The 15,510-nt window shown below is 42.1% G+C and overlaps 1 protein-coding gene across 1 annotated transcript in view; it reads left to right on the top strand.

The window, feature by feature from the left end:
• The window catches only part of COL22A1 (collagen type XXII alpha 1 chain), a 187,110-nt gene that overhangs the window by 62,716 nt on the left and 108,884 nt on the right, over window positions 1-15,510 (top strand). The window contains exons 6-11 of the mRNA XM_062504153.1: window positions 787-1,062; window positions 2,099-2,179; window positions 2,792-2,905; window positions 3,356-3,400; window positions 7,487-7,540; window positions 8,317-8,352. Of these exons, the coding sequence (XP_062360137.1) occupies window positions 787-1,062; window positions 2,099-2,179; window positions 2,792-2,905; window positions 3,356-3,400; window positions 7,487-7,540; window positions 8,317-8,352 (606 nt within the window). The remainder of the gene's footprint in view (window positions 1-786; window positions 1,063-2,098; window positions 2,180-2,791; window positions 2,906-3,355; window positions 3,401-7,486; window positions 7,541-8,316; window positions 8,353-15,510) is intronic.

The following is a 15,510-nucleotide window of genomic DNA, read 5'->3' as shown; positions in this document are numbered from 1 at the left end:
GGCTGTCTGTTCCTACACATGTTCTTAGCAGCTTGGTTTAGGTTTTCATGGGTGCTTGAGGAGGGAGTGGTTGGATGGGCAGTACATTTTTCTGCTCAGCACCAAATATAGTGGTGATGGAATTACCCAGGACTCTAAAGTGGGCTGTCAGCATGAGCTCACACAGCTGTGCATTTCAGTATTGCTGCTTTGGGACTGGTATTTAGAAGGATTTGGGGAACTCTCACTGAAGAATAGGTTCAGTTTGAAGAGTTAGATAACTGGGTTTGAAACAGTGGTAAAAGGTTTATATGAAAGTTATTATTGGCTGCAGCTTTGTTAAATGAAAAGTGATTTCATATGAGGCAGGGAGGTATTTTTCTATATCCCATGGGACAATTGAGGACACGTGATGGGAGTAAAGAGCCTGCTGGGAAGCAGTGGAGGAGTACACAGGGTAGAGAAATCCAGATCAGGTTCAGCTTTGGGGACGTGCCCATGACCTGTGCTACCACCCAGCCATGGCAGCAAGGATGCCTGTGTTGAAACCATGCCAAGGGTTGTACTCACAGGAGGATTCTTCAGCTGGTCATGGGTCTGCACTGAAGCCTGTGGAGCCCCATCTTGTTCACCAGCGCAGATATAGGCTCCCTTTCAATATCTCCCACAAAATTCCATCCTCTGCTCTCAGGCTTCTCACCACAGCCTGTGCCATCCCTGGCTTTGGGGTGTCAGTGATGATGGAAGGCAGTCAGGAGGAAGGAGAAGGCTTTGTTCCTCAGTAGAGCACCTCGTGTTTGCTCACAGGTCTCAATCCGGCTGGACGGAGAGAACAAAGCTGTGGAGTACAACGCCGTGGGGCTCACCAAGGATGCTGTCAGGGTGGTCTTCAGGAGCACACGGGTCAGTGACCTGTTCGACCGAAACTGGCACAAAATCGCCCTCAGCATCCAGTCCAAGGCTGTCTCACTGTACATAGACTGCAAGCTGGTGCAGGTGCTGCCCATTGAAGACAGGGAAAACATTGACATTCAAGGAAAGACTGTGATTGGAAAACGCTTGTATGACAGTGTCCCCATTGATGTAAGTACTGCACTTGCTGATTAGAGCTGGGTAAAGGTTCAGCTTTGGGTTTGCAGCCTGTGGGATGAGTGGGGGTTTGGGGGTTATGTTGTATTTGACCCTTTTCCTGAGGCAGGAAAATGAGATGCTGAGATGCTGAGTAGCTGAGATGCTACCGGTGTTACATAGCTAAGACAGATTGGCCCCTTATGGTGTGCAGGACTTGCTGTATTTTTATGTGAGACTGTATCTCCATAACAGGGATTAAAAATGAGAAATTTATTTCATCTGTCTAGTCACAGAATATGCTACAATTAGAAGCAGAGACAACACTGTAGGCAAACTGGGTACTGAACTACACAGAAAGGTCTTTCTCCATCTGATTTTGGCATTATGAATGCTTCTATATGTGATACAAAGAGATGGGGGGGGGGGGGAAGGAAGTTTGTTAAGAGAGTTGTGATATATTCTCCATTCCTCCAATATTAAATGGCTTTTAGTACAAATGACCCAAAGTCAAGACACACATGCTGATTGTCCAGCAGCACTGTTACCCTGGTATAATTTATGTGTGATAGTTTGGTATTTCAGACTTGTATAATCTTTATTAGCTGTGCAAAATGGGTGGGACATGCATGTCAAATGTGTTCATAGCATTTCTAATGCAGGAATAAATGGTCAGAAGATGCAAAGCACAACAGGAGGAAAACAGACCTTGTGTCTAGATGAAATTCTAAGAAGGATAAGATGTATCCAGGATATGTCTTCTCAGACAGAAATTTGGCCAGAACATAGGGATTAGCATGAAAACCTGCACCAGAATTTGAATAGGCATTTTCAGGATCTTATTATCTCAGGTCTTGTAGCATGCTGAGATATTGGTCTGTTATTGATAGGGAGGGATAGAGATTGACTACAGGATCCATAGAACTGCTCTCAAGTTAGCACCATCTGGCTTTTGCTTATGTTTGCCTGCTCTGTTTGTGTCCAAGCAAAAGGACAGAGGGTCTTTAATAATTCACAGTCTCTCAGACTGTTGCCTCCCTTTGTCTCCCAGTTTGATCTTCAGCGGATGGTGATTTACTGTGATTCCCGGCACGCCGAGCTGGAGACCTGCTGTGACATTCCCTCTGGACCAGTAAGCTCCTTTTTGTCATTTATTCATTTTCACATGAACACTCTTCACTGAAATCTATTACATGAATCAGGGGATATGTGGCAGTGTGGGATTATAATTTTGTTTAATAAGGGTGATTGAAACCTAACTGTGTCATTGGCAGTGTAGCAGCACCATAGGAGGACCACTCAGAGGGATGAGTATGAGGAATTGGAAGTTTCCAAGTTCCTCTTTCCTTGTCAAACTGTCAGGGGAAACAAAACCCCTGAAGTGATGATAGAACAACAGAAATTCAGCATGAAATATTCAGCATGTTTCCCACTGGTTTTATTTGGAAACATCTAAAAAAGGTGCCAGTTGCAGCTTACTTTCCTGTGCCCAACTCTCACTTAGGAACTTCCACCCTCCTTTCACTCTTCTCCGCTCACTCTTGGTTAAAGAGGTTCATTATTCATTCTACCACATTTTCCCCTATTGCTTGGGTGAATGGCTTTTGTGGGATTTCATTCCTCAAGAGGATACACTTGGCTGTGTGTTACACAGTAGTGCCTATGGGATTTGTCCAAAGTGGATGGAAGGGGAGCCTTTCCAGCATCAAAGGCTTTGTCCTGACCTTGGGTGTTTTGGGTACAGTGCCAGGTCACGGTCCTGACGGAAGCACCTCCCCTGGAAGTGAGGCCCACTGTTGGCAGTGAGCAAGTAGGACATCTCAAAATTTTCAACTGCTCCTGTCCTCCTGGACAAAAGGTGAGTGCTGAGATTAGTGTGTTTCATTTGGGATGTCTATAGAGGTAAAGGAAGTTTCCCCAGGTGTTCTCTCTTTACCTAATTCAGTGGTTCTGGTCATGCTGGTAGTCCTGGTAACAACATTGAAAACAAAGGGATTATTCTTATCCAGCCCAGTTATGTGTATCCTTCTTCAAATAAAATAAAAAAGATTCTGAAGGTAAATGTGGCCACATTGAAAAAAAATTCCATGGCTTTTAAAAGCAATGTGCTTGGTTTTTCTGGCTCTGACTGGGACCTCTGAGAAAACAGCTTCATTGTCATTGCTTTCTGTGAGCATGTCAGCTTTATTATCTTCTCTGCTTAAACCTGAAAACATTTTTGTTGTCCTCAATAGTTGTAGGATCGGGCCCCTTGCTTGAATATAAAATGAGAATATAAGTTTGATTAACCATGTTTTTTTTGTCTTAGGGGGAGAGGGGTCCACTTGGCTTTGAAGGTCCCAAAGGTCAGAAGGTCAGTAATACGTGCTAGTTCATTTGTTTAATAAAAACAGCAAAACAATTTCAGATTAAATTGATGATTTGAAGATTTTGAGAAATGAGAGTCAATTTAGTATATGATTACATTCAGACAGTTCTGGGTGAGCTTGGGACTGCAGAATATTTTTTTTATATTTTATTTTATGCTTCCATTATGCTTCTCTTCTTGTTGCTTTATGCCATTCTTAGAGTAAATATGTTGCAAAATCCTTTCCTGCAGCTTCTAAACTGGCAATTTTGCAACTTACTGTTATTCACTAGGCCATGCACAGCTTCCATGGTAGGTCACCTGGAAAACAAGGTGCTGCTGCCATGCTGTGCCTTGCTCAGCAGTAATACATGTGCATAGTTTGGGTAGCAGCCTTCCAGTTGTACTCCAGAAAACTTCTTGAGACTGGGGGTAAAGGATCAGTCACAATCTGTTATCCTTAGCAAGATTGTCTGAGTCATGATGTTAAATATAGGCCACTTCCCTCAGTACTCTTCTTCTTAGATAGAAGGGTAGGAGGGTGGTTGTGATTTCTGCTTCAAGTTTTACAGTGCAGCTTTTATATCACTGAGGCTGTTGTGCAAGCCTCTTCAATATACACGTGTCTGTATTCAGGATGAACACATTTTCTGTCTCTGCCTGGTTACAGATAAAGCTATGAGGAAATAGACTCAAAGGGAGCACTTGTATAGGAAGGAAACAGAGAGTCACAACATTGCTGGAGAGGTGAAAGTTGGTGGTGCTGATGGTTTCCATTTTTACTATCTGTGAGAAGATATTTGGTAAAAAAGCTATATTCAAAACTATTTCTGAATTACTTCTGCAGACTGAGTCACTGAATTTATACTTGTTTGGTGAATAACTGAGTTGCATCTCACCAGAAGTCACTCAGTTACTATAGAAGACTGGGGGAGGAGAAAGGAAAAATCTCTGGGTCTTGGAAGGTCAAACATCTTCAGAGATGTACTTCGTTTTTGGCCAAGCTTGGTCTGCTGTCTGCAGAGAGAAGTTTCGGAGATAAGAATATGCCATTTGGAGGCTGCGATAACAGAACATGGGCTCATTACCGATCAAATGTGCCTGTGCAGAAAAAGGTGCTTCCATTTATGCGTCCATGTATAGATAAATAGGAGCTATCTATTTTAATCTTTGACAGCTTAAATAGTGATGGGTATTTTAAGGAATGGCAAAGCCATGGCTGTTGTGAGGAGGTTGCAGAGAAGACAATGATGATAATGATAAAAGGGCCCTGCAGCAAGGTCCCCTTGTCTTCCCCTGCTTTGCCAAGATCTGTGTGCTGGTGAGGGTGTCTCAGTGTGTCACATGGGTCAGTCCTGGGGTGCAGGACACACTGGTGCAGTACAGAGGAGTGTGTCTACGAGCACAGCATCGACAGGTTTTCTGGAACAGACCCTAAAAGACTGCCCCACTCCTGCAGATGTGAGTGACTTTTCCCTGGCTGTAGTGGTTTGAGACTTGTACACAGACAAGGCAGGACTGTGCCACATTCTCAAGGACCTGGGGATGATGCCATTTAAATATGGGATCTGACAACAATTTAGTGGAAATGTGATGATTTGAGACAAATTATCAAGCTTCTTTATCTGCTAAATAAGGTGAGTAGTAGATTTTTCTCCCAGCTTGCAAAGATGTTGTGATTCAATACCATAAACCACTCTTGACAGGAGCTCGAACATCGCTATTGCCAAGGACCAGCTTGTTACAGCCCTTGCTCTATGTTCAAAAATGAATTTTAGCTCTTCTCCTCTCTCCCTGCAACATTACTGAGCTACCCAGGCTAAAATCCTGGCTTTGGCAAGGAATTCAATGCTTATTTGCAGCTTCCCAACATTACCACATGGTATTTAATAAAGAAAAATGAAGATAATGTGATTCTGATCTCCTCCAAGCTTTCAAAACCAGGGATAAACAGAAGAGCTTGCAGTTATCAAAAAAGTAGAAAAAAATTCTGGCAGATAAACACCTCTGCCTCAATCACACATGCTGCCAAAGTGAGGGTAATGCAAGGAGACACACTTGATGTGTTTTGGAATGAGATACGGTAAAGGATCGTATTGGGAAACAGCTAGGCAGGAAATAGCTGTGGCAGAACTGGCTAATACATCTGAAGCTGGGTCCTATTGATAAATTTTAGATGCTAATGACAACCCAGTCTGATTTATTTTCCTTCCACTGTCACTCTGCAGGCTGTGTTGTTTACAGACAGCCAGTGTGGCTGGTTGGGGCACTGGGCTGATGATCAACACGCTTCTTCTCTCTTCCAGTACTGCTATTGATCCAAGTGTAGAGAAAAATCCTTTCTCTGTGAGATGTGTTTCTGTGCACAAAGAAATTACAATTCTTACCTGCCATTGTGAAGTTTGTGAAGTTCAGTGTATTAGACAAGCTCTGGCAGGATGTATCTTTTCCTCCCAATTGGAAAGGCTTTGTGCATTCAGTGACTTAAAAGAGATAGTTGCATAAAAATTTTTATGAATTTTACCACAGCCTTCTTAATTGACCATGACATCATTTTTGCATATGTGCTACTTGCTCTGTGAGTTTTCTTTCTTTTGGCAAAAAACAAAGCAGAAAGGTTAAAGAAAGAAATTTCCATATTTCCTGTGCATTCAAAAGCATTTCTTCACCTCGGGAAAAGAAAGGATGATCCTGGCAGATGTTTTTAGTTTCTGGTGCTGCTAAACACTTTTGTTTTTTTGAGGCGGCATAAATTGGGATAAATTGGATAGAGTCACGAAATTAAATCCTGCTGTGGTCCATGTGGGGAAATTTAGGGAGAGCACGGGTTATCGGACTTATTGATGCTCTGTTACTGGAGAGTCCTGCTCCAATTCAGAGACTTTTTCAGCTTGATGTTAGGTTTGTACTGAAGTCCACAGTGCCTGATTTCCCTGCTAGCAAAAGCTGATGGGAGGCACAAATAGGTGAGCACGTTGTATTTGTATGTGAGAGATGGGGTGCTCAGCACAACATGTTCCTGGTTTGTACATTTTGGGTGGGAATCAGGAAGGAGCTAGGCAGAGATGTGTGGGCAGAGCCCTCTGCTCCCCAGCAGCTCCCAGTGCTAGAGGAATTGAAGGAATTGGTGGCAACGCAGCACAGCCTTAAACTAGTCCAAGTAATGGACGTATCCTCAACTGGTCTTTCCTCTGGTTTTGAGACTGCAGAGTAGTATGTGAAAATGATTTATGGGTATTTTTTCTGCACTTGCTGGGTTTGGCACCACTTTAAGTTCTGTATCTGATAAATATTTATGTAATTTTGAATCTCCTTTGATTCTTTATCCCTTTTACACCTGTCATTTTTAGGAAAAATTTGAAGAAAAAGTTTTGCTTGGTTTTTGGTCAACCATTTTTATATTTTCCTCCCTATGTATGTCCCTCTCCAGGTACAACTTTTCCAAGCATCCTAAATGGTATCTAATTGTCTCTTTTCTGTATTTCCCTCTCTGCCATTGGAGCAAGCAGAAAGAATGACTGTGTTGCACCCTTGTGGGAGGGAAGAGAAAGGTTAGCTGATACCAAAAATTTAGTGTGACTGAAAACAAGAAGTTTGGATTACAAAAGGGGGGAAAAAAAAGAAAGAAAGAAAAAATAGAAACACCCCCCCCCCCCCCCCCCAAAACCAGAAAAACAAAGCTCTAAAATCTTAACAGTATTTTCAGATTATTTTTTGCACATTTTAGGCATGTACCCTCTAAGTCTTCTGCAAGGCACCTTTCCAAGTATTTCCTCTCTTAATAAAAAATAAGAACTTTTGAAGTGTTTCACAGGAGAAAACTCTCTGCCTTGCCAGTGCACTCCAAAGGACCTGTATTTTCATATGAAAAATAGAGTAGAAAATCAATCTGAAAAGTTGGATGTTCAAGACATGCAATTAGGTACATCCAGTCCCTAGGGCAGGAGCTGAAATCTTGGCTGTGGAGACTAGTGGAACCAAAAGTGTCTGTAATTTCCATAGTTTCAGTCAAACCCTTGTTGCATCACTTTCCTTCTATGTCTAAGAAAGGAATGAATTAACTATGTGATATTAACACTTTTTTATTTCAAGGGAGAAAGAGGCATCCCAGGGCTTCCTGGACTCCGAGGAGAAAAAGGAGACTCAGTAAGTAAGAAATACCCAATGATTTTGCTAAAGGAGATTAAAATTAAGTAGTTGTTTTCTCCTTTATGGTGAGAACCTGCTCACAGCATTGTGTACCCTGGTCAAAGCTGTTCCCTCTGCTGGACCTGAATCCCAGGAGGAACTTGATCTTCTTAAGATAAGAATACTTGATCTTCCTGGCACTCAGTGGCCTCTCTTGGAGGGGGGCAAATGGAGGTTCCATCCCTGGGTACAGCTGGTAACTATAATATTGACCTTCTAGTTGAATATGTTACTTGGATGCACTTGATTATCACACATCTGCACATCTACAGGGGGACAATATGAGGCAACAGAACACAAAGAAGATGCAAATCTCTCTTGACTTTTTACATTCAGCTGACCAAGACACAGCCTTCCCCAGGTGTAATTAATTCAAATGCCAGGCTGAGGTTTTAGGCAAGAAAATCTTTAACCCTACCTAAAATTCATTCCACTAAGTGTTGTTGGCAACTTTGTTTTTGGAAATGTAGCATGAATAAAAAATGTTTTTTTCTGGCTGCAGTAGGAGAATTTGGGATAAGTTTTTAGTTTAATTTGTCACTGAATTATCAACGAACTACACCCAAATAAAATTGCTTTCCCTATAGTAGTTATGAAGTGACTGGTATGTCTATAAATAGAGATAGATCTTGGATGCGTAACAAGGAAAACATAATATATGTTTTTGTAGTGTTGTTTGATATTCTTGTTTTCAAATATATGTTTTCTCCCCCTTTTTTTTTTTCCATTTCTAGGGCAAAGCCTATGGCATAGGAGAAAAAGGAGAAAAGGTAAGATCTAATCCTTCACTGGTCCAACAAAGTAATTGCTTGCTGTTGCCTTCTGTGGTTCACAGTTGCTTTTGGAGTGCATAGAATACAAAAGATGTGACACAGTTGGATCTTTGTGGGGAACATTTATGTCTCCCTCTGCAGACAAGCTTTTGAGTGTTCATTGCTTTTTCTTTGAGTTTCTTTGTGCTTTGGTCATGGAAAATCTTATCAAATTGAAATCATAATCTTTGTGTAAGCAGCAGTGAGTTAATGGAGGATAATACACTAAAGAAATTGGCTGGAAGGATGAAAAACAGAAGGAAAGTATAATTTTGAGTTTATCGAATTTTTCAGAAGGATTAAATTTGGCTTTTGAGAAGTCTGTCAGTCTTTCTTCCAATTAGACCTTTTCATTAATAAACTGAATGAAAAAAGCTGGAATTTTTACTTCAAAATATTAGGCAGGACAGAGTAGTTAGACTTGGAGGTTAAAACTGAGTATACAGAATAACAACTGAATATTTCTATGTTATATATCTTGGAAAACTCTTTCATTGGTGATCAACAGTAGGAAACAAGTAGCAGGACTGGATTTCTTTGCATTTAAAAAAGATGGTGATTTTGAGCAATTCTGGGTACAAACTTTCTATTCTACATAAAAATAATGAGTCTCGATGCCTAGACTTCAGAAGAGAATTAGCTCTTTCTGTCTGTAGCTCCATATCACACCTGATTGAGGGTGTTTATGATCAAAATAAAATTTCAAGTTGCAAGGAACAATAGAAAAAGATTGACAGGATAGGAGATGGACATATTAAGGAAGAAGTCATATTTTGTATTGAAAATGAGATGAATTTGTGGAGATGTTTTTCAGGGAATCTGTGGCTCAATCAATTGCTCGGAGAACTTCAAACAATATTGGAATGTGATCAGAAAGGAAGAATGCTGCACTAGAGAGAACGTGGCATTTTATGCCCATTGCAGCTTCTCATTTGTTCTTTCTATGGTTATGATAGATTGATTGTATATAGTGGTAATTCATCATGTGAAATTACAATCAAAATGCCAGTTGCTCATGGCAGGAAATATTATTGAACCAGGCTAGAGACATGGGGCCATAAAGAACATATTTCTGCATTCATTTTCCTGCAGTCCTCCCACTGACAAACATTATTTAGCCTTTGAGACTCAGGATTCAGCCTTTGGAAACTAGCTCGTGTTTGGCAGGTGGTGAGAGCCAGCAGTGTGGTGGAAAACGATATTTATGGTATTAGTTGTGCTGTGGTTAAAGGTCTTGTTTTCTTATGCTTTGAACTCTGCAGAAAAAGTTGGAAAATAGAATTCCATCTGTATTATTTTCATGCAGAGACAAATAGGTTTGCAGGTGTGGAGAGGGAAAAGTAGAGAGAAGTCACAGTACATGCAGAACTTCAGCTGGAGTAGCCAAACAGCGCTGAGCACCCAAACAAATGTGTAGGCTTGGAGGATGCTGAGTTTACGGTCAGCTTGTTGTGTTTATTTGGTACCTCTGCCAGCTGAGGCAGCTCGTTGTCATCTGTGGAGGAAGAGTTTATGGGACCCAGGGTGTTTGTGCCCCATGTGCACCCAATGGCTCAGTGTCAGTGCTGCTGATGATGCAGAGCAAGGATTTATCAGCTGTATGTTGCTGGCTTGATTAAAAAAGGGCCTTGGGACATAGAATCATAAAATCATAGACTATTTCAAATTGGAAGTCACCCATATGGATTATGTAATCCTACTCCCTGCTCCTTCCAGGACTGCTCAAACTAAACTGTGTAACTAAGAGCACAGTTCAGATGCTACTTGAGCTCTGACAGGCTTGGTGCCATGCCCCTGCCCATGTTCCAGTGCCCAAGAAGTACCAGAACCACATGGAACAGGGATGCAAGTGCCTGCAATGCCAGTTACCATCAAAGTAGAATACCCTATGAAATTAAAACCTTCCCTGAGAGGAGAACACCTGGAAGGAGGGGACTCATGTGTCTCCTTTGTTTGCCTGCTGCGCTGCAATGAATGCATGAGCAGGAATTCTTATTTCTCCCTTTGACTGTGACAGTTTTGTTTCCTTGATTTTTATGGGTATGAGCCAGTGCTGGAAAGCTGGATCAGAGATGCTGGACTTTACTAACAGCTGCAGTCTATCTGGCTGTTGCCATGCATGTGCTGTGGGATCCTTTAAAAGGATGAGGCTCACATCCTAAATGTTGATGGAGCAAAGTGGTCTCACCTTTGAAAAGACTGACATGACAAAATTAAAATCACCCCCTTGTTATAGCCTTGGTGTCAAAACTATGGCAGTGCCAAACACCTGTTAGACCATGCTGTTGCCAAGTAATGTTGGTAGGGCATTTATGTGAGGTCTGAAGCATTTGTCAGAGGGAAAATCCTGTGCTTTTCCAACAGGACATGAGAGGTACTGGCCTTGCTTCTCCAGGTCACCACCTTGGTTATATCAGCAAATTAAAGCCAAAAGGATGCTTGTATTAGCATATATAACACATCAAGCACATCATTAGTGGTAAACCCCAAGATAATAGCAGCCGTGGCTAAAAACCTAATTTATGTTGATATGAGGACTTGTGTGACTTTTAAACTCGGGAAACTCACTGTGATGGTTCAAGCAGCAGCCTGGCATGTTCTGCCAGGCCTAAATAGTTCAGAGTGATGGAGGATGCTTTTTATGTACAGAAACATATGCATGCAGCCAAGTTATTGTGCACAGATATAAAAAAAAAAAAAATCCATACTGCATCTACAGGTGCTCTTGTAAGCCACTCTCAAATGGATTTCCTGAAGAGGTAGGATTCACCTATTGCTGCTCTCTATTGGGTTTTAAATTTCCATTGTTGACTGTGATCTTTCAGCCCTTGGAGTTCTTAATCCCTTTCACATTAGTTGTAGTCTGTCATATTTCTGCTCATAAATCTGTGTCCCTTTACTGTGTGTTCATTCACTTTTGCAGATGCTTCTGTTGTTGAACTGATTATTATATGTGGGTAAATATCCAATGCTCTAACATCATTACCCTGAAAGGGAATGCTTTAGCTTTGTTCTGGAGGCTCTTCAAGTGGCTATCTGCTAAACCAGATGGTCTGATCCTGGAAGGGTTATAACTCACATCTTCAAATCTCTGTTGATTCAAGAAGAGCAGGGGCACGAGAGGAGTGAGGGCAGCAGGAGCAGCTGGAGAGCATTTTTGAGGAAGATTCAAGCAGAATGGAGTTTCAGTAACTTGATCAAAGTCAGAGAATTCATGTCTGACAAGGGAGTTTCTGTAGAGCATGAGGTCTGCATTCCTCGGGCACAGCCCTTCTAATGCCTCTGTGCAAAATTTAACTGGGAGGCTTTCAAAATCTTATGCCTTTGTCTTGCAAAGTACTGAGCATTGTGCAGTGGTGCTGAGGCACCTTCCAGCATCCCAAAGGCCAAGAGCATGCTCTGCAGGCAGGAATGCGCTTGGAAATGTGGTGGCTTTAGGGGGAATAAGACTCAAATCTGTCACACTTTGAGTGGTATGGAGATATTAGTGGGAAATTCTTTTTCACTCTTCCTTCTGTTGTAAAACTGAAGGGCAAGCAAACCAAGCTACCTGATAGCAAGTATAAAATGAACCAAATGAAGTTGCTTTTCATCCAGCAGGTATTGAAACACCTCTTTGCTGACTGTTCTGAGGTTAAAATTTTATGTGTTTGAAACAGTGCATATGATTAGAGAGAGACGTCTGTAAACCTCTAGTGAGTACAATGACATTGTCTGTTTCTGGATGTCAGTGAAGCTCTGCAAACTGTGATTGGTGACAGAAGGAGAGAACATTTGAGAATTCTCCCATGAGTAAAACTGAGGCAGATGGGCCAGGAGCTCACTGCACCTTTGTCATGACTGCTTGGTAGCTGTTCTTAGACTTTTGTATGACTCTTGAATATTCCTAACACCTTTGTTGCCCAGAAAGGGACAGAAATTTCCAGTTTGTTCAGAGTTTAGGCCAACACTATTCACACCTGTTGAAGAAGAGTAGGAAATATGAAAAAGGTGTCATGAAACAAGTGGATCAAACAATCATTATCATGATTTTTCCACAGGAAACCAATTAGTCAGAGGAAAAAACCGCTAACTTCAACCCCCAATCTTTTGCAGAGGTGGTAGATGAAGGTTTCATTTTGTTTTTCACTGGGACTTCCCTCGCTAATGAGTTTCCAAAAGTATCCAAGCTTTCCTTTTGTGCTTTATCTGTTTCCTTTCATGCTAATAATCACATAGGCAGCAATGAATATGAGAAACAACTTTAGTAGATTAAGTCTATATTCTGCTAGAATTTTTTTATGGTAATGACTCTGATAAAAATGCAGAAGGATTGTTATAGCATTTCCAAGGAGAATAAAATCTCTGAAGTGGCTTGGCTTATTAGAGATGCAGTGACTGCAAGGCCAAGAATAGAAAAGAATAGCAGGCAGATAGTTAAGGTTCTGGGCTAGACTGTAGGACATCCAGGCTTGGAGCTTGATGACCTTGAGCAAAGCAGCAAGTCTTTGTTCCCCTAAAATAAAGCTGAAGAGCCTCTTTCCCTCTAGGTCTGTGTATCCTACCCACTAGATTCTCCAAAAAAAGCTTTCCCTTCCCTTCCCTTCCCTTCCCTTCCCTTCCCTTCCCTTCCCTTCCCTTCCCTTCCCTTCCCTTCCCTTCCCTTCCCTTCCCTTCCCTTCCCTTCCCTTCCCTTCCCTTCCCTTCCCTTCCCTTCCCTTCCCTTCCCTTCCCTTCCCTTCCCTTCCCTTCCCTTCCCTTCCCTTCCCTTCCCTTCCCTTCCCTTCCCTTCCCTTCCCTTCCCTTCCCTTCCCTTCCCTTCCCTATTGGAGTTATTGCCATTTTTAGGGCTTCTGGGAAAGCTGTGGAAATCTGCTCTGTTAGATCCAGTGTCTCCACACAGAGCCCTGTGCTCTGTCTGCCTAAGGCAGCTGAATATACGAAAGCCCTGACCTGAAAGTCCTGTTGCTGTTTTAGACCTGTGCTGTGCTGTCAGCAGGACTTACCAAATTAGCACGAGCACTGTGCCTTTATGTTAGGGCTGGCCAATATCCAGAAACTTGGGACACAAGCAAATGAGTGCAGATCTGCCTGCAAAAAATGCTGCAGTCATAGCTGGAGTCTGGTGCTGCAGGCTGGTTCAATGGAGAAAGAGAGCTTTCATTTGTGCATTTTTAAGGGATGCAATTTGGGACCAGGAGGATGGTGTGTGTGATTTGCTGGCAGATGAAGGCTCAGGCTGGCAAGGATATTTAAGACCCAAGAGCCAGAGGTGAAAGCCTGAAAACAGCTTCAGTACAAAGGAGGAGGTGAAACCAGCTTGAACTCCTAATAGCAGGATGTGTTCTCTGAGCTCTTAAATGATGTGGGGTCTGAGCTTACATGAACCAAGAAACAGTCCTTATTCCTGCAACTTCCAAATAAAACTAATTATCATTTCAAGAGATACGTGAAACAGTGAACCCAGTGCAGGAAGGATGCTCCAGTGAGGTTATAGAACTTGCTTGGACTGCTGTGGTGTTCAGGTAGTGTCACCAAGTCCCCAGACTCACAAATATCACTCAGTTTACCCAGGACTGGTGAGCTGAAGGGTTTCCCCAGAGAGGCTAAGACAGAAGCAGGCTGCAGGAGTCTTGGTGCACCAGCATCCATGCTGGCTCCTTCAGTGAGCTCATCTTGACAGTAACAAAATGGGAAAACATTTCCAAGTTTAGAGATAATATTGAGTTGAAATTTGAAGACAAAACAAAACCCCAATGCCCTGTCACTGATGTTCCTTGGAGACAGTGTCTATGGAAACATTGCCTCTTCAGGGTTGTGTTCTCATGTTCTCAGTGCTCAGGTCTTCTTATTTTATTGCAGAATAAAAGGTAATGTGAGTAAAACTGACCTGGTAATGCAAAGTGGGAGCACAATCTGCAGGGATCTTATATATATATATATATGTTTTGGGTTTGTTTATGGTTCTTCTTTATTTTGTGCTGGAACTATTCTTTGGCTCAGGAACTATCCTTAGCTGCTGAGTGCTGGTTAAGAGCACTTAACCTCTCAGTCCAGGACTTAAACATTTGTATAATAATACCTCATCTACTTCATAAGGCTGTCATGCACTTCACTGGAGTTGTTCATATCTGGGATTTCTTCTCAGAATCCTCATATTAAAAGGTGAGTTCTAATAATGTTACTATCTGCCTTACTCAGTGTGTTCCGAATCTTCTTGTGTATGTGGCCAGTTTTGGTCTGCGTGCCGAGTATTTTTGTGTCCCCTTAACTGTAGTTAAAGCTCATTCTGCAGAGCTAAATAACCATGGTTTGATGAAGTTCTTTTTCTTGACCATAATTAGAGGGTTTTAGATAAATTCTGTGGGTTTCTGTGACCCAGAATAACAGCTGCAGATTGCAATAAACAACTCTTAAGTCAGCTCACATACTTACTGTGATTGTGACAGCTTAATTCTTAGCAGTGTAAGAGTGCTACTAACTTGAGTTCCTTTTTCTCCCCCCGCCCCTTACATAAACTTAGAAACCATGTATTTCTTTTCAGCATTGTCCCCTGGCTGGCAGGTGCATTGCTGGTATGCAAGGACATCTACTGGCAGCCAGAAGTTTGCAAAGTTTCCAGTACTTGTTTCTTTAGAGGATTTATCTGCTAAGATCCACTGGCAGTGAGGAAAGGAAGCATGTGAGAGAGATTTGCCAGCTCCATGTTTCTTCTGAAAATAAATCGGGAGGAGGGGGTGGGAAAAAAAGATTGTCTTGATTCTGTAATTGATAAATCTTGTTGGAATGTGGGATGCTCCTGAGAGTGATACTGTAGTGGGTAGGTATGGATTATCTGCCTGTTAGGTGGGAAATAAAACAGCTTTCCCAGCAGTCTGAAGCACACCCTCTGAAGTGCAACTCCTAGCCTAAGGAATCACAGGGAGCTGAAGCATTACACAAAGTAAATTGCTATCACTGGTCCATCAAAGGTAACCTAAGCACTCCCTGCCCTTCTCCCTGCTGCTTAGTCTCTCTAGGTAAGCAGATGGGTTTTCCCTTTCCACTGATGAAAGGTGTTGCTGGGCTTTGCTTGGTTTTGTGATGGCTGAGAAGGTGCAGGTGCCTTGTTCATGGGTTCCCTGAAGGGGCAGGTAA

The sequence above is a fragment of the Cinclus cinclus genome, chromosome 1, assembly GCF_963662255.1.
Source record: "Cinclus cinclus chromosome 1, bCinCin1.1, whole genome shotgun sequence".
Lineage (NCBI taxonomy): Eukaryota > Metazoa > Chordata > Aves > Passeriformes > Cinclidae > Cinclus > Cinclus cinclus.
The sequence above is the reverse complement of the archived record's forward strand: the minus strand, read 5'-3'. Positions and strand labels throughout refer to the sequence as shown.